This window comes from Pelodiscus sinensis, chromosome 1 (genome assembly GCF_052426305.1).
Source record: "Pelodiscus sinensis isolate ZL-2025 chromosome 1, ASM5242630v1, whole genome shotgun sequence".
Classification (NCBI taxonomy): Eukaryota; Metazoa; Chordata; order Testudines; family Trionychidae; genus Pelodiscus; species Pelodiscus sinensis.
In genome coordinates this window covers 57722144-57747861 of record NC_143052.1, presented here as the reverse complement: position 1 = coordinate 57747861, position 25718 = coordinate 57722144, and the positions used below count along the sequence as shown (strand labels likewise).

Here is a 25718-nt window from a genome sequence, read left to right as displayed (position 1 = left end):
AGTTCGAACCCCGTGCCGCGCGGCTACACGCGGCACAGAGTAGCTAGTTTGGATTAGGCTTCTAATCCGAACTAGCTGTACTCCTCATGGAAGCCTAATCCGAACTAGTTACTCTGTGCCGCGTGTAGCCGCACGGCACGGGGTTCGAACTAGCTGGCATTTAAAAATGGTGCCGGCCGGCTTCATGTCAATGAAGCCCGGGAAATTCAAATCCCGGGCTTCATTTGCAAGTGCGGATGACTACATTACCCCCGCTAGTTCAAACTAGCGGGGTAGTGTAGACATACCCTCTGTCAGCCATAGTGGAATACACTTAGAGAGTTGAAGAAAAAGGTTCTTACCTTGTATAGTAACTGGAGTTATTTGAGGTGTGTGGGCTATGTGTTTTATGCCATTACCTGCTCTCCTTGTCCTCTACTTCAGATTCTTGACTTATGATTTCCAATAAAGGTGAGGTGGTCAATCTGTACTGCCTTTTCTACACTCAGTTCAGAGCTCAAGAAGGAGGAGTGTAGTCACAGACCAACAGATAATTGCTATAAAAAAGTCTTCCAGTCTTACCACATGTGTAGCCACAGTAGAATGCAGTTTGGACCTTGCTGGTCTGGCACCCTCTGGACTTGACTAGTCCCGAAGGGGGAGATTTGCTAGACCGGAGGAGGTCTTGCCTCTTCTGATCCGGGCTGCCACCAGGTTAGAACTCCAGCCTGCCTGCTCTACTGTCCCAGCTCCTCGGGGTTCTCCATATGCTGCTGGCCCCACTGCTGCCAAGGCTGGAGGGCCACAGCTAATGCTCTGCAGCTGCCTGGCTCCGGGGCTGGAGCTCCGCAACCAGAGCCAGCGCTCCCTTGCCGCCTCTGGGGCTGGGGCCTGAGCTCCATGGCTGCTGCTGGGGTCAGAACTCCCCACTGTTCTGCCCGTTTCCTCCCCCACGCATGCACACTGGACTCCCAGCTGGCCGCCAGACCTTCCTGTTCTTGGGCTCTGTGATCCAGGAACATCCATGGTCAGTACCAAAGCACAGATGATGTTGGACCAGGGAGTCCAGGTTAAGGAAGGTACATAAGAACACCCATAGTGAGTCAGACCAAAGGTCCATCCAGACCTGTATCCTGTCTACCAACAGTGTCCAATACCACATGACAATGGCCACACAGAACCTCCTATTCCTCCTACCGCCAGGGTCCATTCCACAGGTGCTCCTGCATTTCGAGTACTTGGAGTATGGCTGTCCAAATGTATTTGAAAGCATAGAATACATACAAACACTTTTAAATAAAGGGTATTTTATTAGCACAGTTAATCGTGATTGATTTTAATCACTCGACAGCCCTATTGATTATTTAATTTTTAATCTGATGTGCATTTTATAAACTACAGTAGCAGGCAGTTGAGACTCCTGTATTGTTGGGTCATTCATAGAAATAAGAATTGTGAAGTGGTACAAAGGTATATAAAAGAAATATAGGTTGGACCTCCCTGGTCCAGCACCCTCATGACCTGAGCTGTCCTGGACCATGGACTGTGTTCCTTTGCTGGCTATCCCGGTCCCAGGCTCCTCTCCTTGGGGCTCCCTGCACTGCCACTGGCCCACCATTGCTCCCCACCTTACTACCTGCTTGCTGCTCTGGGGTTCTGGCGGGGGCTGCTGCCAGTCCTGCTGCCACTGGGGGTTCCCCAGCTGGGGCCACCCGTCCACACCATGCTGCTTCTAGGGCTGCCCTGCTGTCACTGGGGATTCCCTGGCAGAGGCTGCTCTGTCATCCCAGCCCTACGGCCCTTGTGGGATTCCTGGGATCCAGTGGCAGCTGGGGGTTCCTCAACTGGGGCTGGGATTCCCTGATCACCTTGCCTCGCTAATGCCAGAGGTTCCTTGGCCAGGGCTGGAGCTTCCCAGCCACTGCCTGGCCTCGTTGATGCTGGGGTTCCTATTGGATCATGGATGTTGCTGGACCAGGCAGTCCCAGATTTGGGAGGTTCAACCTTTATAGGTGTTACTTATCAAACTGCAGTAGAATGAGACTCAGAAATATATATGAAATTATGGTAGTCAGGTAGATATTTTTGGAAACTAATGAAGTAATAAATTAGAAGCATGAAGAAGCAAAACCAGGAGTAGATACCTTCTGTAAGTGAAAGGAAACTATTTTACTGCCTCCTGTTTCTGTTTTTATTGGGACCCTTTCTTGTAAGCAACTGTAAATAAACTTTTGTTTCATTTTTACTAAAGTTGTCAAATATTTATGCTAGTAAAACATACATTTTTATGTTCATGTACTTTATCAGAACTCACCTGTATTAAAAAAAAAAATACTTCAATTGCAGAAGCAGACTACCACAATTGTGTTTAAATTTAGATTTTTTTTAACCTACCCATGATATTTATTATCTAGCATCAAAATGTGATAGGCAGCTTATGACGATAAGAAAGCATGTGTCTAAGCATTTAGTTATCCCACCATCCAAAAATGTCCTAGAACTTGAGTTTGCTTAAGTGCAGAGCTCATCATTGCAATCACTGAAAAGCAAGGATATTTCCAATTTTGGCACCCTTATTAAACATGCTATATGTAACACATGACATTATGCAATCAATGACATACTCTGTATCTCCACAAGATGGTTCTTTACGCTTCTAAGTTACTCAAACACAGTGAAGCATACAATACTTCTCTAGGTCGTACGCTAAAACAAAACCTGAGCTATAATCTCAAAACCAATGTTAATTTTCTGTGGTGATATGAGCAATTAATAAGTATTAGCAGTGGTTGTCTAGGGGGAAATATGAGGCTGGAGTTAATTTTGCATTTAGATGTGATTCAGAGGAATTTAATATGTTGTTGGAAATGCAGTGAGCTGAGGCACAGTCACTGAGGGTATGTCTACACTACAAAGTTAGTTCGAACTAACGGACGTTAGTTCGAACTAGCTTTCATAGGCGCTACACTAGCGCTCCGTTAGTTCGAACTTAATTCGAACTAACGGAGCGCTTAGTTCGAACTAGGTAATCCTCATTCCACGAGGATTAAACCTAGTTCGAACTTACTAGTTCGAATTAAGGGCTGGGTGGGGGTCGGGTCCCTTTAAGCACAGCCCTCGGCTAGCCTGAGACAGCATCTCCATGCTCTAAGTCCTCCTCTGATGCCCTGCCGGCACTGCTTCCGGCCATCCTTAACCCCAGTTCAGGGTCCACTCAGTGTGGACATGCTAGTTCGAATTAGCAAAACGCTAATTCGAACTAGTTTTTAGTTCTAGATGCGTTAGTTCGAATTAGCTTAGTTCGAATTAACTAATTCGAACTAAGTTAGTTCGAATTAGCGCTGTAGTGTAGACGTACCCTGAGAGTGCACAGACTTCAAAGAAACCTAGAGGTGGGGGAAACCACAAAAGTCCCATCCTCCACTCCTCCTGCATTGCCCTGTTCTCCCCAAACATAAAAAGACTTCTCGAAAACAGACATTGTGCTGCCCCATCCTTTGCAAGATTGGTTTGCAAGATTCCCCTCTCTGCTTCCTTCTTTGTATCCTCCTCTTCATGATGATGCTATCTGATTTGCTGGGGGTCCCAGGCAACTCTGAAAGCTTCTGCTTCTCTTGCCCCCTTAATAAAGCAAATTCTCTTCTGACCCTCTGCACAATTATGTATGCCCCAGAGATCCCATCTGCCCCTACCTATGTACACGTCTCCTAACTGCCCAGCTGCCTTTTTAGACTCTCTGTGCAAGGTAAGGATATAAAAATGCGATTATCTGGGTAATCATATAGTCGATACAATTTATATCAACTCTAGGGGTGGTCAGTAAGTGCTGCTGTGCAGAGCCGCAGCAGAGAGCTCCAGGAGCCAGCTCTGGAGCCACCTGCACTGCTGCTCTGAATTTTAAATGTAGTAAAAGTTGCTGGGTTCTTAATACATTTTAAATGCAAAGGTGCAGCAATCAGTGCGAGCTGAGACTGCTTGGTCCCGGCTCATGCGGAGTCCAGCAGCTCCTGTTTGCAGCGAACAGGGCCTGGTGCCATACTAGACACTATTCGTGGCCAGCCCTGGCTGCCATGAAGAGGGGTTGGTGCCGGGAGCAGTTCTCTGTTGGCCGATGCAAACAGAGACTTCTCCAGCACCAGCCCCTATTCACAGGAGCCCAGGATGGCCATGGATGGGGCTGCTATCTGAGCAGCCCCTGCCCACAGCCAGTCTTGGCTGCCATGAACAGGGGCGGCTTGGTGGCAGAGCCTTTGTCTGCGGTGGGGGGCAGCTCTCCACTGGGACTGCTGTGAACAAGGGATCCCAGGGATAAGGAGGCACTCTGGAGACGGTGATGGAGGGAACCAGCTCCCCCCAGCACTGGCTCCTGTTCTTTCCCCTGTCCCCTTCTGCTTCTCTCAGAGGCAGCAAGATGGGGGGCACCACAGAGAACAGGGCGAGGGAGTCGCTGCTTGCACTGTTTCCACGCTGTGCCTCTGCCTCCCCTGCCCCCCGTGGAGATAGTGCTGTGGGAACTGGCTTTAAGCTGGTTCCACCAGCTCCTGCTCCTCCTCCCTTCCCCTTGCTGCCCCTCTCTGATAGAGGCAGCAAGGTGGGGGGAGGGAGGGGGGAGAGAAGCAACTAGTCGGGTGGCTACTTGACTATCCAATAAGCATTTGCTTATTGAATAGTTGACTAGTTGCTAACATCCCTAGTGCAAAGTAGATCTGGTGGTTCCAGGCAGGATGACAACATTGGAGGAAGGAAGTAGCTGAATTTGATTTGTGCATTAAAAAAAGTTAAGCAAAGATGATGAATATCATGATGTATAACTCCAGATTTCTTAACCCTATGAAGTTTGAAACCTGTCCTTTCTGAATTATTTTGGAAATGTCTCTGTGTGGGGTTTGATGTTCATTGATACTGTGGTTCATTAGCCGGGAAAAATTCAAAAAGATCGTCTTAAATTTTTCCGGTACTAAAGAGAAAACCTGACTTCGAAAAAAATTGGTCCACAAAGAACATGTGTATAATGTTTGGAGATTGAATTTCAAACATTTGAATACAAAACTGCAAATCTCGATACAATTTCAGCTATAAAGCCTCTATAACATACGTTTAAAGGAAATCTAGCCAGTTCAATTTTAAAGTCTCTGGACAATCATGCATTAACTGCTAAAGATACTGAAGATTCAATATTGGCTGTCTTTCTTTTATATTTTTATTTTGTAGCCTAGAAGACAGACCTGCTCCACTGAGTGCTTGAATAATAATTTCTGCAATAGATCTCCTTCCATTGGAGAATCCTTCTCTAGCTATAGAAATGACTGGTGAGTATTTGCTAATGCTTTACTGAACTTACTAAGTTTTAGCATTGTAGGTGTAGAAATTCTAGTTCAGTTATGCTTTCATTTACATTTTATTGCCTTCAAATTAGGGCTGTCCATTAATCGCAGTTAACTCACATGATTAACGCAGAATTAATTGTAACTTGAAAAATTAATCATGATTACTTACACTGTTAAACAGAATGCCAATTAAAATTTATTAAATATTTTGGACATTATTTTCAAATACAGTAAAACTCCATTGGTCCGGCATCCAATGCTCCGGCACTCCTGATGATCCAGCACCATCGGGAGCCTGGAAGTGCTCCGTGCAGCCAGACAATTGGAACTGTTCTGCGCCCAGCTTCCCCGATTCAGCCGCTGCTGAAACTGACCATTAGCTGAATCGGGGAAACCGGGGGCAGAGCAGCTGGGGTGCTGCCGGGTTGGTTCCGTAGCGCTGCCCCTCGGGACTGTGGGACCAACCCGGCAGCACCCCAGCTGCTTTGCCGCAGGCGTCCCAGATTCAGCCGCTGCTGAAACTGACCAGCAGCGGCTGAATCGGGGAAGCCTGGGGCAGAGCCGGACTATCTGAAGGGGAGGCTATGAGGGGTCTGGGGTGGCATCCCTCCCACCCCACCTCAGACCCCTCATAGCCTCCTCTTCCGATACTCCAGCATATCTGGTAATCTGGCACCCCCTGGGCCCTAAAGGTGCTGGATTATCGGAAGTTTACTGTATATGGATTGCTTTTACAACACAAAATACAAAGTATACGGTGCCCATGTAATTTTGATTACAAAGATATGCACTGTAAAATGATTAAAAACTATATTTCAGTGTATCTCATACAAGTACTGTAGTGGAAACTATTGTGAAAGTGCAACTTACAAATGTAGAAATTTGTCGTCACATAAATGCACTCAAAAACAAAACAATGTAAAACTTAAGACCCTGTAATTCCTTTCAGTCTTATTTCTTCAGCCTACTGCTAAGACAAACAAGTTTGTTCACTTTTATAGGAAGTTTGTTCACGTTTCCTGGTACAACCAAAACTTTACCTTGCTTTAAGTTATGATAAGAGGAAGCTGTATACCAAATTTTCCGGCTACAAAAGTGCCATGCGTACATCTGTTCTCTCTTTCACGTGACATTGTAAATAAGTGGACAGCATTATTGTAAATAAGTGGAGAGTGCCAGCTGAGCACCTGTTCTCACTTTTAGGTGACATTAACATTATCTCTTGCAAATTGTAATCAAACTTGTTTGTCTGTGTAATTTACTAAACAATAGGTAGAACTGAGTGGACTTTTTGGCCCTAAAGTTCTACACTGTCTAATTTTTAATGCAGTTATTTTTTGTATATAATTCTGCATTTGTAAGGTTAGCTTTCCTGATAGAGATTTTACTACATTACTTGTAGTAGGTGAATTGAAAAATACCATTTCTATTTTTGTTTACAGTTCAAGCATTTGTAATCTGCTATGTGTGTATATGAGTGTCTGTCTGTCTATTAAAAAACTCCTCCTAAATGGCAAGAGCTAGGATCACAAAATTTGGTATACAGCTTCCTCTTATCATAACTTAAAGCAAGGTAAGGGCTTGCTTGTTCCAGGAAAATGGGAAGTGACAGGAATATGATTGATTCATTCTCATAAAACCAAACACTGAGACAGAATCACCAAGAAGGTGAAAAGGACTGGGTGGAAGTGTGCCCCCCACCCTCTGGAACTGCCATAGCCTCCCACTTCCCCAGGCACCCTTTAGAGAGAGCAGAGGGTCTGTAGATTTCTCCCTCCCTCCAATCCTCATCTCGTTTCATATGGGGATGTTGCTGGCTGTTCCCCTTTGTCAGGGAGTGAAGGGAAAACGCACAGTTTGCTGCATTCCTCAATCTGTCTGGAGCACACAAAGGGGAGACTAACCTGGACCTGCCCCAGCTGGGAGACATGCACCCCTCTCCCAGCTGTGCCCACTGGAGCTGCAGCAGCCATGGAGAGGCACTTCTCACTTGGCCCCAAGCTGCTGTGGTAAGAGAGGGTTGGGGGTAGTCCTCTCTCCTTAGTGCAGTCTGCATGCTGAACCCTTCATCTCCAGCCTCACCCTGGAGCAATGATTTAAATGAAACATGTACATTTTCATTTTACTTAAAAAAATAAATAAATAAATAAATTAAGGACCCAAACAATGGAGGGTAAATCTTCTAGTCAGAGATAAAGTGAGTACTGTGCACTTTGTATTCTAATAGAATTCAATATATTTGAAAATGTAGAAAACATCCAAATACTTAAATAAATACTGTTCTATGATTATTTTGCAGCATTGTTAATTGTGATTAATTTTTTTAATTGCTTGACAGCTTTACCCCCAAATACATGTATTTTCTTACACTAAGTGATAAATAAAAGCCTTCATTTTCACTTTCTTATTTTGGGAATAAAGACTGCAGTTCAGCAATACATCCTTGTCCATCAGAGCATGTGAGTACATGCTTAAGTGTCACTGGCTTGAATAGGGTTTTAACTTTTAAGTATGTGCTCGATTGTGTTGCTGAATAGCATAAGACCATTATTAGTCAATTCTCAAAATAATGAGAACACAATTCACAGCAGAGGCAAAGAGTTGTGTTTAAAAAAAAAAAAACCAACAGGTTGCTGTATAGCAGAGAGAACAATAAATGAGAAGATGACAAATATTCTGCGAAAGTATGAGAACTAATGATGCATATTTAAAGAGAGGGGAAAAATAATGAAAACCTTGAACACTAATTGGATAACAAAACAAAACATTGGGTGCTGTATCACTAAAGGAATGTAGTTCCTCCTCACTTGTCCCATATATACTACCAGCCTGACAAAGTCTTTTAGAGAGTTGATGAATACTTAAACTCCACTTTTCTCTTGGCGTTCATGAATTAAAGTCCCATACTCAATTTCTTCATGACCTTTTGAGATGTAATCCAACACATCACCTCGCAAACCTAATCTGTGTCTCTATTTATGACTTATTGCATTCTGCTCTCACTTTAGTAGTTCCCACTTTTCCTTCGTATCATCATTTTAATATGCAGTTCTGGGACATTCTTACTCATTTGCACATTTAGGGAAGTACGAGGAGCCATGAAAAAAATCTTGACAATTTTAAATATTTAAAACATACTTTAGGAATAATTGATTTTAATAAATTTGCTTGGATCAGTTACAAAAATGCATAATATCCAAGACTGATCTGATGCACCCTTTTAAAAAAAAATCTGAAAATTATTTTCCAGTACAGAATCTATAGAAATCCATACAGTGATTGGACAAAAGAGACGAGAACTGGAATTGTCGTCGTCATCTGTGTTAGCTAGAGTTCAAAGGTAAAATGTTCACAGTGGTTTTAAGTGGATAAATGTTTAAATGAAAACTAAAGTTTGAAATCGCATTAATTGTTTTTATATATAATACCGTAAACATAAAACTTAAAATCTGTTTTCAGTTAATAATTTTCTATGTTTTCATAGCTTAGTTGCTACTTCTATCTAAATTGAGACTTTTTATTGTGTATATTCTGGTACTTTCTTTCATGTGCATCAGTGTGATAAGCTGAGATCTGTGAGCCTACATGTGCCATTTTTCATATATGTGTGTCTAATTCTTTTTTCATTCAGGATTTGTCATTGTTTATCGTTCAATAAGTTCATGTTACCTCTTTTGTAATACTTTTCTGATTTAAACACAGACTACTAAATCTCAAGACTTAAACCACAGCTTCAAACCATTTATTCTCTCCTATGGTTGGTTTTCACTTTCTTCAACCTGGGGAGGAAAGAAAAATCCACATTTCTCACCCCCATAGGGGACAAAAAATGGGGGGCAGATAATTTGACAATTAGCTCACAGGAGTCCAGTATCTAATTCCTATGTAAAAGAAAAACAAATAGTAGACCCACTCAGTTGTAATAATATGGTCTGACCTCTTGTGGCAAGTTTCTTAAGGGACATTGTTAGGTTTTAAAATGTTAATATATCCTTTCTTTGTTACTAACTCTGTGGAGAGAGAGACTGTCAGAACTCCTGGTTTCTACCTCTGCTCTGGTAGAAAGGAGTCTAGTGGGTTACAATAGGGGCAGATACATTTGGGTTCTATGTAAGAACATCAGACTGGCCATATTGGGTCAGACCCAAAAGTCCATCTAGGTCAGTATCTGGTCTTTTGGCAGTAGCAAATGCCAGGTGCTTCAAAGAGAATGAACGCAACAAGCAATCAGTGAGTGATTCATCCCATAACCCATTCCAAGCTTCTGGACATAGTGTTGGATCTCTGCCCACGCTGGCTAATAGCCATTGAGGACACTATTCTCCATGAACTTATCTTGTTCGGTTTTGAACAGTTAGTCTTGACCTTCACATCAACCTCTGGCAAAGTGTTCCAACAGACTGACTGCAAAGAAATACTTGGTTTTTAAATCTGCTTCCTATTAATTTCATTGAGTGGCTTTTATTCTTGTGGTGTTTGGAGAAATAAATAACACTTCCTATTCAATTTTTTCACATCATTCATGCTTTTATAGACTCCTGTCCTATCTTCCCTTCAGTCATCTCTTTTTCCAAACTGAAAAGTCGTCTTTTTAATCTCCTCATACGGAATATGTTCAGTACTGCTAATTTCTGTTGCCCTTCTCTTTACTTTTTCCAAATCCAATATATATGTTTTTTTCAAATGGGGTGATCGCATTTGCACACACTATTAAATATGTGGACATACCATGGATTTATAGAGGCAATATATTTTTTATCTTGTTATCTATTCTTTTCCTATGAAGTCTCAATATTCTGTTAGGGTTTTTTTTCTGGTCAGGAGATATAGAGAAAATATTTTCAGACAACTGTCAACAATGACTCCAAGAGCTCTTTATTGATGGGGGTCAGCTAATTTAGACACCATTATTTTGTATATAGACTCATAGACTTTAAAGTCAGAAGGGACCATTATGATCTTCTAGTCTGACCCCCTGCACAGTGCAGGCCATAGAATCTCACCCACCCCTCCTAGAATAATCCTCTCACCTATATCTCAGATATTGAAGCCTTCAAATACTTTGAAGACCCCAAGATGCAGAGAATCCTCCAGCTGTGATCTGTACCCCATGCTACAGAGGAAGTCGAAAAACCTCCAGGGCCTCTGCCAATCTACCCTGGAGGAAAATTCCTTCCCGACCCCAAATATCGCGATCAGCTAAACCCTGAGCATGTGGGCAAGACTCATCAGCCAGACACCCAGAAAGTTCTCTATAGTAACTCCTATCAATCCCTCCATTGACCTATTTCCCACTGATAATGGTCAATTAGTTACCAAGATCATGTTATCTCATCAAACCATCCCCTTCATAAACCCATCTAGTTTAATCTTGAAACCAGATAGATCTTTTGCCCCCACTACTTCCCTTGGAAGGCCGTTCCAGAACCTCACTTCTCTAATGGTTAGAAACCTTCGCCTAATCTCAAGTCTAAACTTCCTACTAGCCAGCTTATATCCATTTGTTCTTGTGTCCACATTGGTATTAAGCTTAAATAATTCCTCTCCCTCCCTGGTATTTATCCCTCTAATATATTTAAAGAATGCAATCATGTCCCCCCTCAGCCTTCTTTTGATTAAGGTAAACAAGCCCAGCTCCTTGAGTCTCCTTTCATAAGACAGGTTTTCCATTCCTTGGATCATCCTAGTGGCCCTTCTTTGTACCTGTTCCAATTTGAATTCATCCTTCTTAAACATGGGAGACCAGAACTGCACACAGTATTCCAAATGGGGTCTCACCAATGCCTTGTATAATGGCACTAACACCTCCTTATCCCTACTGGAAATACCTTGCCTAGTATATCCCAAGACCGTATTAGCCTTTTTCACGGCCATGTCACAATGGCGGCTCATAGTCATCCTATAATCAACCAGGACTCCGAGGTCCTTCTCCTCCTCCGTTACTTCCAACTGATCTGTACCCAGCTTATAACTAAAATTCTTGTTGTTAATCCCTAAATGCATAACCTTACACTTCTCACTATTAAATTTCATCCTATTGCTATCACTCCAATTTACAAGATCGTCCAGATCTTCCTGTAAGATATCCCGATCCTTTTCTGAATTGGCAATAGCTCCCAACTTTGTGTCATCCGCAGATTTTATCAGGACACTTCCACTTTTGGTGCCAAGGTCAGCGATAAAAAGATTAAATAAAATTGGCCCCAAAACTGATCCTTGAGGAACCCCACTAGTAACCTTCCTCCAACCTGACAGTTCACCTTTCAATATAACCCGCTGTAGTCTCCCCTTTAACCAGTTGCTTATCCACCTCTCAACTTTCATATTAATCCCTATCTTTTCCAATTTAACCAATAATTCCCCATGTGGTACTGTATCAAATGCCTTACTAAAGTCAAGGTAGATTAGATCCACTGCATTTCCTTTATCTAAAAAATCTGTTACTTTCTCAAAAAAGGAGATTAGGTTGGTTTGGCACGATCTACCTTTTGTAAAACCATGTTGTAATTTGTCCCAATTGCCATTAGCCTCAATGTCTGTAACTACTTTCTCCTTCAAAAATTTTTCCAAGATCTTACATACTACAGATGTCAAACTAACATATATATTTGGGATTATTTTGCTGTATACGCTACTTTGCAGATATCAGCATAGCATTCTGTCTGCCATGTGTTGTCCAGTCATCCTGTTTTGTGAAATCCCTTTGCAATCATTTCCAGCTTCTGGCAGACAGAAGTTAGGGACACCATCCTGGCTACAAGCCATTGATGGACCTATCTTCCATGAATTTATCTAGTGCTTTTTTAACCCTAATAAAGTATAGGCCAGTGGTGAGTAACCTGCAACCTGCATATGGCCCACTGGGGCACCACCTGTGACACTCAGACTCCTAGCTGTCTCCCTTCCCCTCCCCCCCATGCACTTGTCACACACCAGGGCACTGGAGCTCCACACTTCCTTCTCCTTTCCCTCCTTCCCAGCACTTTAAGAGCACACAAACTGCCTGATTCATGCTCTGTACCCAAATAAGCTGTTTGCAGTGTTCCAGCTCTGTGAGGGGGAAGGGAAGGAGTTGGGGCGGCACATGAATCAGGTAATTTGTGCACTGTGCAGGGAGGGAGGGGAAGGAACAGGTAAGTGGGGGGCTCTAGTGCCCTGGTGCGTGAGAGGCACCTAGAAGAGGGGAAGGCAGACAGGGGAGCCCATAGGGCCACAGGTGGAAACCCAGTGGGCCATTGAAGTGAAGGAGGGCCACTTGTGGCACATCCACCATTCCTGGTTGCCCATCCCTGGTCTAGGCCTTCGCAACATCCTCTGGCGAGTGGTTCCACAGGTTGACGCTGCCTTGTGTGAAGTACTTCCTTTGTTTTAAAGCTGGTTTAAAGGATAGGTTACAAACCACAGTTAGTAGGTCTGTACTTTCACATTTGAATTCTTTCATAATTCTTGGGTGAATACTATCTGGTCCTGGTGACTACTTATTTAGTTTATCAGTTGGTTCCAAAACCACCTCTAATGACACCTCAATCTGGGACAGTTCTTCAGATTTGTCACCTAAGAAAAGACTTAGGTTTGGGAATCTCCCTCATATCTTCAGCTGTGAAGACTGATGCAAAGAATTCATTTAGTTTTTTCACAATGAGTGGAAAGAATGCAAATAATTCATTTAGTTTTCTTGAGTGCTCCAGTAGCATCTAGATAGTCAAACAACCAGTGGGGCTGCTGAACAGGCTTCTTACTTCTAATGTACTTACAATAAAAAATTGCTATTACTTTTTGAGTTTTTGGCTAGCTATTCTTCAAATTCATTTTTAGCCGCCTTAATTACATTTTTACATTTCACTTTCCGGAGCTGATACTACTTTCTATTTTTCTCACTAGGATTTAACTTCCATGTTTTAAAAGATGCCTTTCTCTTTCTCACTGCTTTTAACTTGGGGTTGTCAGGACCATTCCCCACTCTGGCACACCAAGTGCAGAAGGTGAGGAAGGCCTGCAAGAGAGATTCAAAACCTTGCCTCTACAGGCATTGGTTATAATAAAATTAACCCCCCCCCTCCAAAATCAAATACACAGATTTTGGGGAATTGCAGCCATCATCAACTACTTTTTGATCCCTAAAAACCAGGGGTGATCACTTAAAATCACCCCCGCGGGTACCCCAAGCTCTTTTGCCTCAAAAGAGCTTGAAAAAAGAAAAACAAGCTGCAGTCTCTGCTACCTGACCCTTCAGTCAGAGGCATGCAGATACATGCAGACAGACCCTCCTGGTCACAAGAATCAAATTGTCACTTAAAAAAAAAAAGTGATTTTTATTGCAAAACAAAAGAGAAACTTGAGAGCTCATACATGGTTGCTAGATGTTACAGAGCAACTAAGGGAAACAAATTAACAAAAGTCTCAGCACAATGCTTAGATGGTAGCAAATGGGGAGAGGAGGCATAGATTCACACAGGGCAGGGCAAACCAAACCCCCAAAAAAAGAAAATTACTCTGAACGTGACTGGATTCACTTTTACTTACGTCTGATTTTCTCTTTGTTCAGTTCTCTCCCATGCTCTGAATTCCTAGAGACTTAGTAGTCCTGCCTGGGTTTAAATCATTCTCTCTCTCTCAACTTCTGGTTTATTTCTCCCACACAAAGAAAGCAGGCAGGGGATCTATATCCAATTCAAATTTCAACCTTCTATCTTGATTGGTTCTCTCAGCCCCCTGGTTGACACCTTTGCTAGGTACCTGAGCTTAACCTCTCAGTCTCTAGGTGCTGGTCAGCACTCCTCCAGTCCATTACAAGAGTGTATATTCAAGTTGTGCCTCTGTTATGGTGTCTTTGAAAAGTTTTTTTTTACGGCTTGCAGGGATTTCACTTTTGGTATTGTATCTTTTAATTTCTGTTTTAACCAGCCTCATTTTTCTGATGTTCCCCTTTCTGAAATTAAATGTCACAGTGTTGGGTTGCTGTGGTGCTTTTCCCACCATAGGGATGTTACATTTGAATGTATTATGGTCACTATTTCCAAGTGTGAAAATAAGGGTGAAATGGTTCCTCATGGGTGGAGCACTGAGGCACAGCACTTGGGCATACATTTTGAACAGTCAGACACTATGGCTGTCAGAGGAGCTCAGAGGGCTGCCATTAACATCAGGGAGACTTTGAGGAACTACTTTGACAATGAATGGCACTGAAATGTCTCTTTTTTGGGGGTTGCTTCCCTGCTGCATCCCATTCCTCTTCCCAAATAATGCATTTCCCTGAAAGAAAGGGATTTAACAGCCTGCACCTGGGGCCTAAACGATCACTATGAATTGTGGAACAGAAGATAAAAGTCATTGTACCATCGAATATGTGTGCTTTTATTGACCACTGCAAATCATGGTCACACGCCTAAAGATCAATTTTTCCTTGGAAAGGAGGGTTTGGGTTAGGGTAGAACCTCACAGCTATCTGTAGGTCCAGCTGTCATAGTCATGGTTGTGATAGGGTGTGGAGTGTAGTGGAAAGTGAGCCTTCCCAGACAATGAAAAGTAATGTATGGGTGAGTAGAGGGTGGGTTGCTGGACAAAGAATTCTTTATATGTTGCAGGTCCATTTCTGTTCACTCCAACACGAGCATCCCTGTTGGCTCCTTCATAACCTTAATCATTCGCTCAGGCATCTTTCCCAGTTTGTCCTCCAGCCCATCCCCCTCAAATGGTGTCCCTGACACCCACAAAAGGAACATTTCTGGAAAAATGTATTTATTCTTCTCTATCCCTGCTGTGTTTCCACTACTGCTGTGTCTGAGGGTATGTTTAGATTACATCCCTCTTTCGACAGAGGGATGTAAATTAGACACTTCGAAATTGCAAATGAAGCCAGGATTTGAAATTTCTATGCTTCATTTGCATTTTCGCGTCATGGCGCTCTTTTGAAAAAGTGCTATTTCGAAAGTAAAACCACGGTCTAGACACGGTTCTTTCGAAAACAGAAGCCTTTTTTGAAAGAGCACCATGATGTGATATGCAAATGAAGCATGAGATTCAAATCCCGGCTTCATTTGCAATTTCGAAGTGTCTAATTTACATTCCTCTGTCGAAAGAGGGATGTAATCTAGACATAGCCTGAGGGAAAAGGAATTTTTCATCCCTTCACTGTGCTGCATCAGGAGAGAGTTTCTCTTAGAAGTATTTCTTCTTAGTAGAGGGAAGTTTATTACTGGACTGACCAGAAGAAATTACAGTAGGACTATGGATTTTTCCATTGATACCTTGCTCCAGGTTGTTAGTTATGTCTACTTTTATTTAAAGGAGTGTAGAGTTATTTTGGCTTTGTTACTGAATGACTCCTGAAAAATATATTTTTGGGGAAAGAAAGCTTACTGACTCTCAGTTTTGACTCAATATCACTAGCTTTCAGGCAGTCCTAGGCATAATGTTCCATTTGTGAATGTAGTGAAACATCTTACTTGCTTACAACATTTTTCATTTAATGTAGTAACTTTTTCTTTGTAAAGCATTCTATCTTTTATATTGTTTTAATATTTTTAATATTACAGAAATACCTTCATGTTTTATGAAGCTGAAGCTGAAACTTATCTTCTTGCTTCCAGTATAATGCCAAGGACTGTTTTTCCAACACATACTACGCCTCTGGAAAATTTTGGTAAACTTTTTTTTTGTAAGTTTTATTTATAGTTCATATAAAGAATTGTCCAGCTGTGAATTTCTAAATCAGTTTCCACAGTTAAAATTTAGGCAGTAAACTATTGTGCCAGTAATTTGTCACTTGCTTACTAGTTGTCTTCATTAAATGAAGAGCAAAATGTTTTCTCTCTAAATTTTTCTTATAGAATTCTATATTTTAAAATTATATGAATCTTGTATTTATTATTCAAACCTTATCAAACTGGTTACATCAGGAAAGCTCCTATTCATTCTTTTAAGTTGTTTAATTGGAATGTGGAAGTGCTACACTCGGCAGTGCTCTGTTAAATGTCATGAAGGAAACAATCTTGCATAAGCACCAGCGTGGTCTAGATTAGTATTTAATGTAGGGCAGGGCCCTTCACCAAAAAGTGAGAGGAAAAAATTTGCAGCATCATTTGATCTTTAAGAGCCAGTAAAAATATGGGCATGGGGAACCGAGAAGAAGCATTTTCTCCCCTGTTGCAGTAGCTGTCATCTAGTTTATCCTACCCTCAAACCCAATTAGAATGGCAGTCTTCCTGTCCCCCGGTCTGCACAGCTCTGAGATGTGGAAAACAGAGCTTTCACAGTTCTGCTGCCTATCATCTGCTGCCTCTTTGAAGCAATATTGCCTCAGAGCTAAGCGCTGTGCAAGCAGGGACTTTGGGGCTTCAACATAAGCAGCAAAAACAGGGAAACAGCTATCAAGGGACAAGAGCAAGGGGTGAGAACAGATCCAGTAATACAAGCTAAAACTTTACCCTTTTTTGTGTGGAGGGAGGCAGAGAAAGATTGACTCTTCAGGGCCCTACTGTTTAGCACAGTTTAACTGGCTCGCTTTCACCTCCTCCTGCCTATTTTCCAATGCTCTACTACTAAGAATGTTAAATTTAGATTAATTATCTAATCCAATAGCCAATGGAATTTCCATCAACTATTTGATTTAGTCTGAGGGCGTCTCCGCCTTTGAACTATAGCAAGAGCTCGCAGGGAGGATGGGTCTTCCTTTTGAAATGTTCAAGAGCCCAATTAGGGCTGGCTTCACACTCCCTGCGGTGCCTCAGCCTTTGAAATGTACAAGAGCCCCAGTGGGGATCTTGTACAGGGAGTGTGGGACCCCTCTGGCCCTGAGCTCGGTGTGGCGCTTCAGCTTTTGAAATGTACAAGAGCCCTGCTAGTGTTCTTGTACATTTCAAAAGCAGAAGCAAGCTCTGGGCCAGTGGGGGAGTCCCCCGCTGGCCCTGCTCTCCTTGTGACACCTGAGCCTTTGAAATGTGCAAGAGCCCTGGGGCTCTTGTACAATTGAATAGCAGAAGCAGTGCAAGAGGAGATTGCTTCTTTCCCCGCTCATGCAGTTTCTGCTGTGCCTCTACTGCCCCTGCCCCTGCCCGTGCCAAGACATTGCTGGGGGGAACCCGGCTTTTACGCTGGTTCCCACCAGCTCCTACTCCCCCCTTTGCTTCCTCTCCCTGATAGAGGCAGCACAGGTGTGGGAAGCAACTAGTTGCATCACTAATCCACTATCTGATAAGCTATAGCTTATTGGATAGTCAACTAGTTTCTTACATCTACTGCATCTGGTAACATGTGAACACTAGGTGAATGCTGCTGCTAAAATTCTCAGCGACTGAACAGTTACTGTTGACATTATAACTGTTTTCAACTGGGTGTCAGCTGTGCGATGATTAAGGCAATATAATGTCCCTTGAAGCTATTGTTTAACTTCATCTTCAGATTCAGGAACATATTTCAGTAGTCCACATTTTAAAGGCTTTCTTCACCTTAAAGATGCTTGAAACTTGCAGTTTGTCCACACTTGGGAGTTATACCAGGTTAGCTATAGTGCAATAGTTATTCTGCTATAGCTGTGCTGGTCAATTTCCCCATACAGTTAAGTCCTTAATATTCTTTAATTTAAATTCAGGCAGAAATTGAAGCTAGGAGCAGCAAAAGATTGATTCTGTTTTTAAAATAGAACTTGAAATATCGGTTAACTTACATACACTTCCTCTTTGAGGCTTGTCCTATTTTGTGGTTGCAGATATTTGATGTAAGATCTTGATTGAAGGTGGTGTCAGCAATTAAGAGAAGGAGTTTTTGTAAGATGCTTACTGGCTGCCCTGCTGTGATTGAGATCTGGGATAAGAAAGCACATGATTTCAGCTGTTCTCTTTTAAACGTGGACCTAGATTGATGGGAATCCACTGCAGTGGATTGTGGCAGTACTAGACTTCTCCCCTGAGGTGATAGGGCTTCTCTTAATAGAGTGTGCACCCGTGGTTGAAGTGTATCCTTTATTTTGTTTGAAAAGTTAGTATAATAAAATGTTGAAAACTTTTTTATTTATTTTTATTCATCCTAAGCCTAATTATTTTTATTAATCCTAAGCCTAATTAGGATTGATAATGCTAGCAACTCTTCCAAGTGTCAATGACCCTCCATATATTTAATGCAAGATGAAACTAAATTCTTCACATTGTGTACTGGAAGTAGTACAAAAGACAGAGTGCAGATCTTACTAGGGAAATATGAAGAAATGAGAATAATTGTGATTTGAAATGAAGTTGTCTGGTTTCTTTTTTACTCTTTGATATATGAAAGTCAAAAGGATGTCAGTGACTTGAAAAAGGTGTTTAGAGGGACACGCACGAGACTTTCATTTATTATATACTTAAGCTCTCCTTAAACTAGAACTTAAAGATCTGTTGTTAGCATGTTTTAAAAGTCTCATGTGAACAGGACAGTATAAGGTGTTCAAGCATGCTGAACTGGGAAAATTGAAATTTACAGAGCAACCTCATCAAGACAGTTGTAGGACCTAATCCTTCTTTTCAATGTTCAGGATGTGAGCGCTGCGTGAAGACTTTTAGGCCTGGTCTACACTATAAACTTTTGGTAGTATAATAAGGCCTGTTATGGATATGAGATTTTTATATGGGCAGATAGCCCTAGTGAAGAATAATTCATATAACAGAAAAATTCTTTTGCCGGTATAGCTTATTTTATAAGTGATAGTTACCAAAGCATATTCTTCAAGTTCTTGCTCACATTGATTCCATTCGAGGTATGTGCACATCCATGTGCACAATCAGAGATTTTGCCTTCGTGGTATCTGTAGTCAGAGAGATAGGAGCACTCTCATGAGTGCCATTTTTATGAGTCAGTAGATTAGGTGCTGCTGACCTTATACCCTTCCAGTTCCTTCTTACTGCCTCTCATGGTTGGTTGGAACTCCTTGTCTTGCAGTGCAAGAGCATTAGTGGGTCTTACACTCCATTGTTCTGTCATCTTTGTTGCTAGTTGATAGGTACTTAAGCAATGTCTCCACTTGCCATGCTGGAAATCGGTCTTCTGGCATTTGATTTAGTGGGACTAGTTAAAAAATTGACCAGAGTGTGTGTTCCTGTCAGCCCCCCACTGTGCCATGCTCTGCTTAAGGTAAGCCAACTCCGACTACGTATTTTACGTAGCTGGAATTGCATACGTTAACCCGGCTTGCCAGGTCTAATGTAGACCTGACCATAGTTAGACCATTAGGTGTTAGAGTAGTACTTTAGGAATTAGTCCCAGCTGGGATTTTGCCTTGGAGCAGGGCATGCCCCATTGCCCAGGCATTAAGCCATGTTCGTCATGCTGCTGACCATTGCCCATTAGTGAACCCCATGAAAGCTGTTTAGAGTGTTTGGGGGAAGTCCCACAGAAAGGATAAGTGCAGGATCTGTAAAAATCTTTGCCTTCAAACTTGGAAAGAGCAAAATATCTGTTTGAGGGCCCTCCTCATGGAGGCTGTGCTTGGTCCTTCCTTGGTGCCCTCTTGATCAGATTCCATGCCTGACCGCTCAGCACTGGTGCACAGTATATCACTGGCACAAAATTCCACTTGACACCATTCCCCCTCCCTGGTGCCTAAGTGGTCAACGTCAATGGGCCTGCCAGCACTGCAAAAAAAGGGAGCTTCAGGCAAAGGACTTGGAGCTGCTCAGGAGCACATCTGTGGTCATATTCCCTAATCCAGCCAGCAACTTGCCTCTGACTCCTGGGAGACACAGAAGATCCCAACCCCTAGTAGGGTCCTCTATGCCTGAAGAAGGCCCACCAGCCAAACAGCAAGTAGGCCAAACAGCATTGCAGACACCAAGCCAGGCAATGGACCCAGCATTTACAAGCAGGCTAGTTAGAGGACTGCCTCCTACAACAGAGCATCCCCAATTCCTGGACTATAAGTGTCAGCCCCAGCAGTGCAGCCTCAAACCCTGGTACCACAATCTCAGTCCCCAGTTAGAAAACCACAGTTCCCTGATGCCAAGGTTTCCACCAGCAAGGTACAGTGCACCTGACTCATGACCACAATCCCTGTACTCATCGTACTGTTGGCCTCCAACTAAAGTTTGCCATCACTTGGGTGGTGTCTCAGGCATCAATTTCTCTCCCCTTGCCCCCCTGCAGGATCAATCTCGGTTGTAGCAGTGGTCTCCAACTCCCTACTCTTCAGGCAGGCACCAGTCCTTGCCCTCTGCTTACCGGTCACCAAGAATCAGTTGGCAGATTTGGACATCTACAGATCCACCCTGGTCACTGGAAGGACAGTGATCCGAGCCTGAAGAAGAGTGCAGCCCCTTGCCTTTAAAAGACAATTGCCACTGTTCATGAGACATTGTGGCTCCTACGGTGGAGTTGTGGAGGCAGAAACAATGGCCTGCTCAGTTGCAGTACTGGAACTTGGGCTTATACCTCTTATGCTAGTCCTGTACTTCCACCGTTTCACCCAGGCCACATCAGTCACCCTCAGTGCAGCTGGCATTCAAGTTAGTGCATAGTGCTAAATCTGACGTGAGGGTGGCACAGCAGGACCTGACACCCAGATGAGCAAGGAGAAGCCACCTCATCCCCCTGCTGCACAATAGTCTTCATTGTCTCTGGACAAAGTGCTCACAAACAAGCAGATCCTCTCCCGCCCCTACCCATGACAACTTCAAGGAGCACCAGGCCCTGCTCAGAAGGGTACCTGCCAATCGGAACTTGGAGGTAGAGGAGCTAGCAGAGAGAAGAGTCCAACAACCTCTTCAATATCATACGCTCCTCCACCCTGGCCCGTATCATGTTTCCTGTCTGCCCAAGAGGTCCTTAAAATTGCGTAGTCTGTGTGGTAGACCTCCTCTTCCTTTTCTGCTTACCTCCAAGAAGGCAGAAAAGGAGTACTGTGTCCCAGCAAAGGGATTTGAGTGCTTATACATCCACCCAACAGCAGGATCCCTGTCATGTCTGACGTACACTAAAAGGCCAAACTGGGCTGGGGTAGGCGAGTGGTGCATGGAAATGTAAACATGGTATTGTTTGACAGGAAAACTTATTTGACAGCCAGCCTGAAATTTTGGGAGTCTAACCATCAGGCCCTGCTACACAAAACCTGAACATAAGGAAGTTCAGGGAGGACCACTCACAGGACCAAGACCAGGAAGAGGTTAAAGCAGTGACCAGAGACACCCTTCAGAAGGCGGATGCCACAGACTCGATGGCCAGAGTAGTTGCCTCTGTGGCAGTCATGAGGTGCTACTCCTGGTTAGTCTTTTGGGCTGTCCCAGAAGATGCAGATTACACTTGAGGATGAAGGGCTCTTTTCAGAGCTGACTGATGCATGAATTCATTGCCTTAAAGACTCCTGTGTTATCTTCCATTTGTTGTATCTACACATCCCTCAGCAGGATAGCAAGTCATTTTGTCCCGTTGCCTCCATCGGGGTCATGGAGTGTTTCTGTCCAGCTCCTAAAGGAAGGATAAAGATAAAGGTTTTAAATGGTTTCACTGTTCATCTTCCCATTCCTCTGCCCAGCCTGATTCTTCAAGGGGCCAAGGAAGCCAGAAGCAGGCGTTTTGAGGATGTGCCCAAGGACAGTGCCTCATTCGCTTCTCAGGATCCACCCTCTGCTCTTTCTTCAACTGCCTGCGCCCCTTCCAGTTGGCCTGGTTGCAGTTGACTTCAGACCATTGGTGCTTGGACATAATGCCTTTGGGCTACACCTTGTAGTTCATGGCAAACCTTTCCTCCTACTCTTCTCATGAGCAAATATTCATTCAGGAGTGAACATACCATACCTGGGGATTGTAGAGTAGGTTCCTCCAGACTTGAAGGGGAAAGGATTCTACTCCTGCTATTTCCTAATTCCAGAAGCAAAAGCGAGCCTCAGACCCATTCTGGATTTGTACCTCTTCTACAAGTCTCTTAAGAAGTTAGTTTCACATAGTGTTGGAGAGGGGTTGCCTTTGCGATGCCATCCATTTTGGAACCCTCATCTCAGGTGCCTCAGATGTCAGGTAGAGCCCCCTCCTGGGCAATCTTGGCACACAAGGTTGCTGGTCAAGGCATGCTCTTATTAAATATCAACATCAGAGCTCAGAGCGGTTTGTCTGGCTTGCCAAGCTTTCCTGCCTCTCTCAAAAAGCAGAATGGTCCAGGTCTGACAGAAAATAAAACAGCTACGTGCTATATCAACAAGCAAGGTGATAAGGTTTTCTGTCCATTGCCAGGAAACCTTCAAGGTCTGTAATGTCTGTGTTCAAAAGGGCATTCATCTTGTAGTTGCATGCCTCTCTAGGGCAGGAATGCTGTGGCAGATCACATCAGCAAGTCCTTCTTGACTCGCCCCAGGTGATCCCTCCATCTGGAATTGGTGAGCATTATCTTCCAGAGGTGGGAAATTCCACAGGTGGATCTGTTCACAGATTAGGAAATATGACACCATTTCTGCTTGATTTGTGGGATTGACAGAGTCACTGTCACACTTTCCTGCTCCTGTGGTTGGGGGCTCTGTTGAATATCTTTCTCTCCAATGCTGTTGATTTACAACGTCCTCGTGAAAATCAGACAGGACAAAGGTGATCTTCATAGTGCTGGCTTGGTTGAGCCAGCACTGGTTTGACATGCTGTTGGAACTCTAGGTGGCTGCTGCTCAAACTGCACCTGCTGTCCCAAAATCACAGCAGTCTTCTGCATCCAAACTTGGTGACACTGAACCTGACAGCATGGCTGCTGCATGGCTAAATGTGATGGGGCAGGAGTGCTTGGCCACAGTCTAGAAGTTCCTGTTAGGCAGCAGAAAGCTCTCCACCAGTGTGACGTATCTGGCCAAATGGAAGCAGTTCGAATGTTGGACCTTGGGTACAAGTATTTGGCCAAAGCAGACCTCACTGCAAGTTGGTCCTGGACTACCTTATGCATCTCAAGCTTCAAAGTTTGTCCCTTTCTTTCATTTATCAGGGTCTGCTTGGCATATATTCAGCCTTCTATCCACCACTCGAAGATCCGTCAGTTTTTAACCAGGACATGACAGCCAGGTTCCTCAAGGGCCTCAGGTATCTCTACTGGCACTTCAGGGACCCCTTTCTGCCATGCAATCTGAATCTTGTGCTGTTGCAGCTCACAGGACCCCTTTCCAAGCCTGTGGCTTCCTGCTCTCTCTTCCTCCTGTCTTGGAAATTGTGTTCCTAGTTGTGATAATATCTACCTGCCAGGTCTCTGAGGTTAAGGCGCTTTCCTCAGAACCTCCCTATCCAGGCTTCTTCAAAGATAGGGTCTAGCTGTGGCCACAGCCAGCTTTCCTGTCTAAGGTGATCTTTCAGTCTGGTATAGGACAGGACAATTACTTGCCTGTATTTTTTCCCCAAAAACTGCATAAGTTTGCATTCCCTAGATGTCAGGAGGGCATTAGCTTAATCATTCCACAAGTCAACACAATTGTTTGTGGTGGTGGCTGACAGGATGAAAAGTCATCCACTGTCCACTCAAAGAATTTCTTTTTGGTATCACTGCCTGCATTTCCTGCTGCTATCATCAGGCAAAGGTGCCACCCATTCAACCAGGGCACAAGCCCCTTTAGCAGCTTTCCTTGCCCAAATGCTTATCCAGGACACCTGTAGGGCAGCCACCAGTTCATCTGTCCACATCCTATTATGCACTTACTGGTATGCCCAGGAAAATGCTGGATTTGGTAGAGCAATACTGCAAGCTGCTAGACAGTGAACTCCAAGCCCACCTCCAAGGATACTGCTTGCGAGTCACCTAGAATGTAATCAACAAGAGCAAACACTTGAAGAAAAAATTACCTATCCTTTTGTAATTAACTGTTCTTTGATATGTGTTGCTCATGTTCATTCCATTGCCTTCCTTCTTACCCCTGTCACAGTTGCCTGCAAGAGTGAACTGAAAGGTCAGGATCACCAATATTCCAACGTGTGTACATGGCACTCAAGGAGTTGCTATAGCCAACCCTTCAGATACTGCTAAGGCAAAAATCTCCAACTGTGCATGTGGGCGCACAAACCTATAATGGAATGGACATGAGCAACGCATCTTGAAGAACAGCAGTTTCAAAAAGGTAGGTAACTATGATGGTTTTTGTAGCAAATGCATCTACATAAGAGGGGTTTACCAAGATAGCTATCCCAGCAAACCTTTTTTGTAGTACTCTAGATTTTAGTCTGTTATCCCCTTACTCAATGTCTCCATGGCAGCAATGGATTACGGTGTTGTAATTCATACAGTGTCATTTTTTTCTTGCATTGAGATTTGATGTGTCATAGCCTCATAACAGGAAGTCTTTGAATGCTCACGTCTGACTTAGAGATTGAAGCTTTCCTACCACAAAAATATTAAACAACTCTTGGCTATTCTGCTCTCACTTACGTACTTTCAATCTCACACTCTCTCTGATTTCTTGATTGATTTTGGGAAAGTCTTGGATTCATCCCAGTGGAGAATGGGATATGTGTGAGAAACCAGTATCTCCAGCTTTTCCTGTGGCCTGTGTTGTGGAGATCAGACTAGATTATTGCAACTGTCCTTTCTGGCCTTTAATTTCACTTTGATGTGGAACACACAGAGTCTTCATTATAAACTATCAACGTAGGATTTTATTTGGTGTTATGTTACCATTTACACTTGTTAATTAGCCACTTTTCATACAGTAATTCACAGTTACATTGATGGCCATTTTAAAAAATATCATTCAGCACCCTAAACAGGTTGGACTTTGCCTCAGGACCTGAGCTGTCCCAGACCAGGGGAGGTCAGTGCCTCCCTGCTGGCTGCCTTGTCTAAGCACTACTGCTGTGGTTCCCTAGGGTTCCCGGCCAGGCTGCCCAAGCACTGCCGCAGGGGTTCCCCTGCCAGGGTACCCTGCCACTACCAGTTCTACTGACTCCATAGAACACTAGAACTGGAAGGGACCCCAGCCTTCATGGCAGGACCAATGCCATCTAGACCAGGGCTACTCAACTTTGGAAGCCCAGGGGCCATAGTGATACAGCACATGCCGACGGCTGCAACTTAAATGTGGTTGCATATACATGCAAAACTATATGCAAATAACTTCTTTCACAGTGATTGGTATGAATACACAACACTTCCCACAATGCCCCAGTGATCCCAGCACTTCCTCCCTGAGGGCTAGAAATGCCCATGCTCTACCTATCTTTTCCAGCCAGCCCATCTGCTTGCATCTTTTAATGCTCACCCCACCTGGGAGACACCTTGCTGTTGTGTGGAGTGTGTTCCCAGTAGAGGACATGTTCAAAGGATCCCACCTGGAGGGAGTAGCCCAGTCTAGACCATCCCTGATAGATGTCTATCTAACCTACTCTGAAATATCTCCAGTGATGAAGATTCCACAACTACTCCCCCTCCCCCCAGGCAATTTATTCCAGTATTTAACCATCCTGACAGACAGGGAGTTTTCCCTGATGTCCAACTTA

At 43.5% G+C, this 25718-nt stretch overlaps 1 protein-coding gene across 7 annotated transcripts in view; it reads left to right on the top strand.

Annotated features, from left to right (window-relative positions):
- Window positions 1-25718, top strand: part of SCAF11 (SR-related CTD associated factor 11) — a 75534-nt gene that overhangs the window by 36978 nt on the left and 12838 nt on the right. For 4 of the 7 annotated variants that reach the window (XM_089779478.1, XM_089779473.1, XM_006126486.3 and 1 more), the window contains 3 exons: window positions 5191-5288; window positions 8557-8646; window positions 15842-15963. In XM_089779478.1, the coding sequence (XP_089635604.1) occupies window positions 5191-5288; window positions 8557-8646; window positions 15842-15963 (310 nt within the window). Of the gene's footprint in view, window positions 1-3193; window positions 3725-5190; window positions 5289-8556; window positions 8647-15841; window positions 15964-25718 lie in introns of those variants that run through there. The other 3 variants (XM_075930482.2, XM_006126487.3, XM_089779486.1) reach the window with 2 other exon arrangements.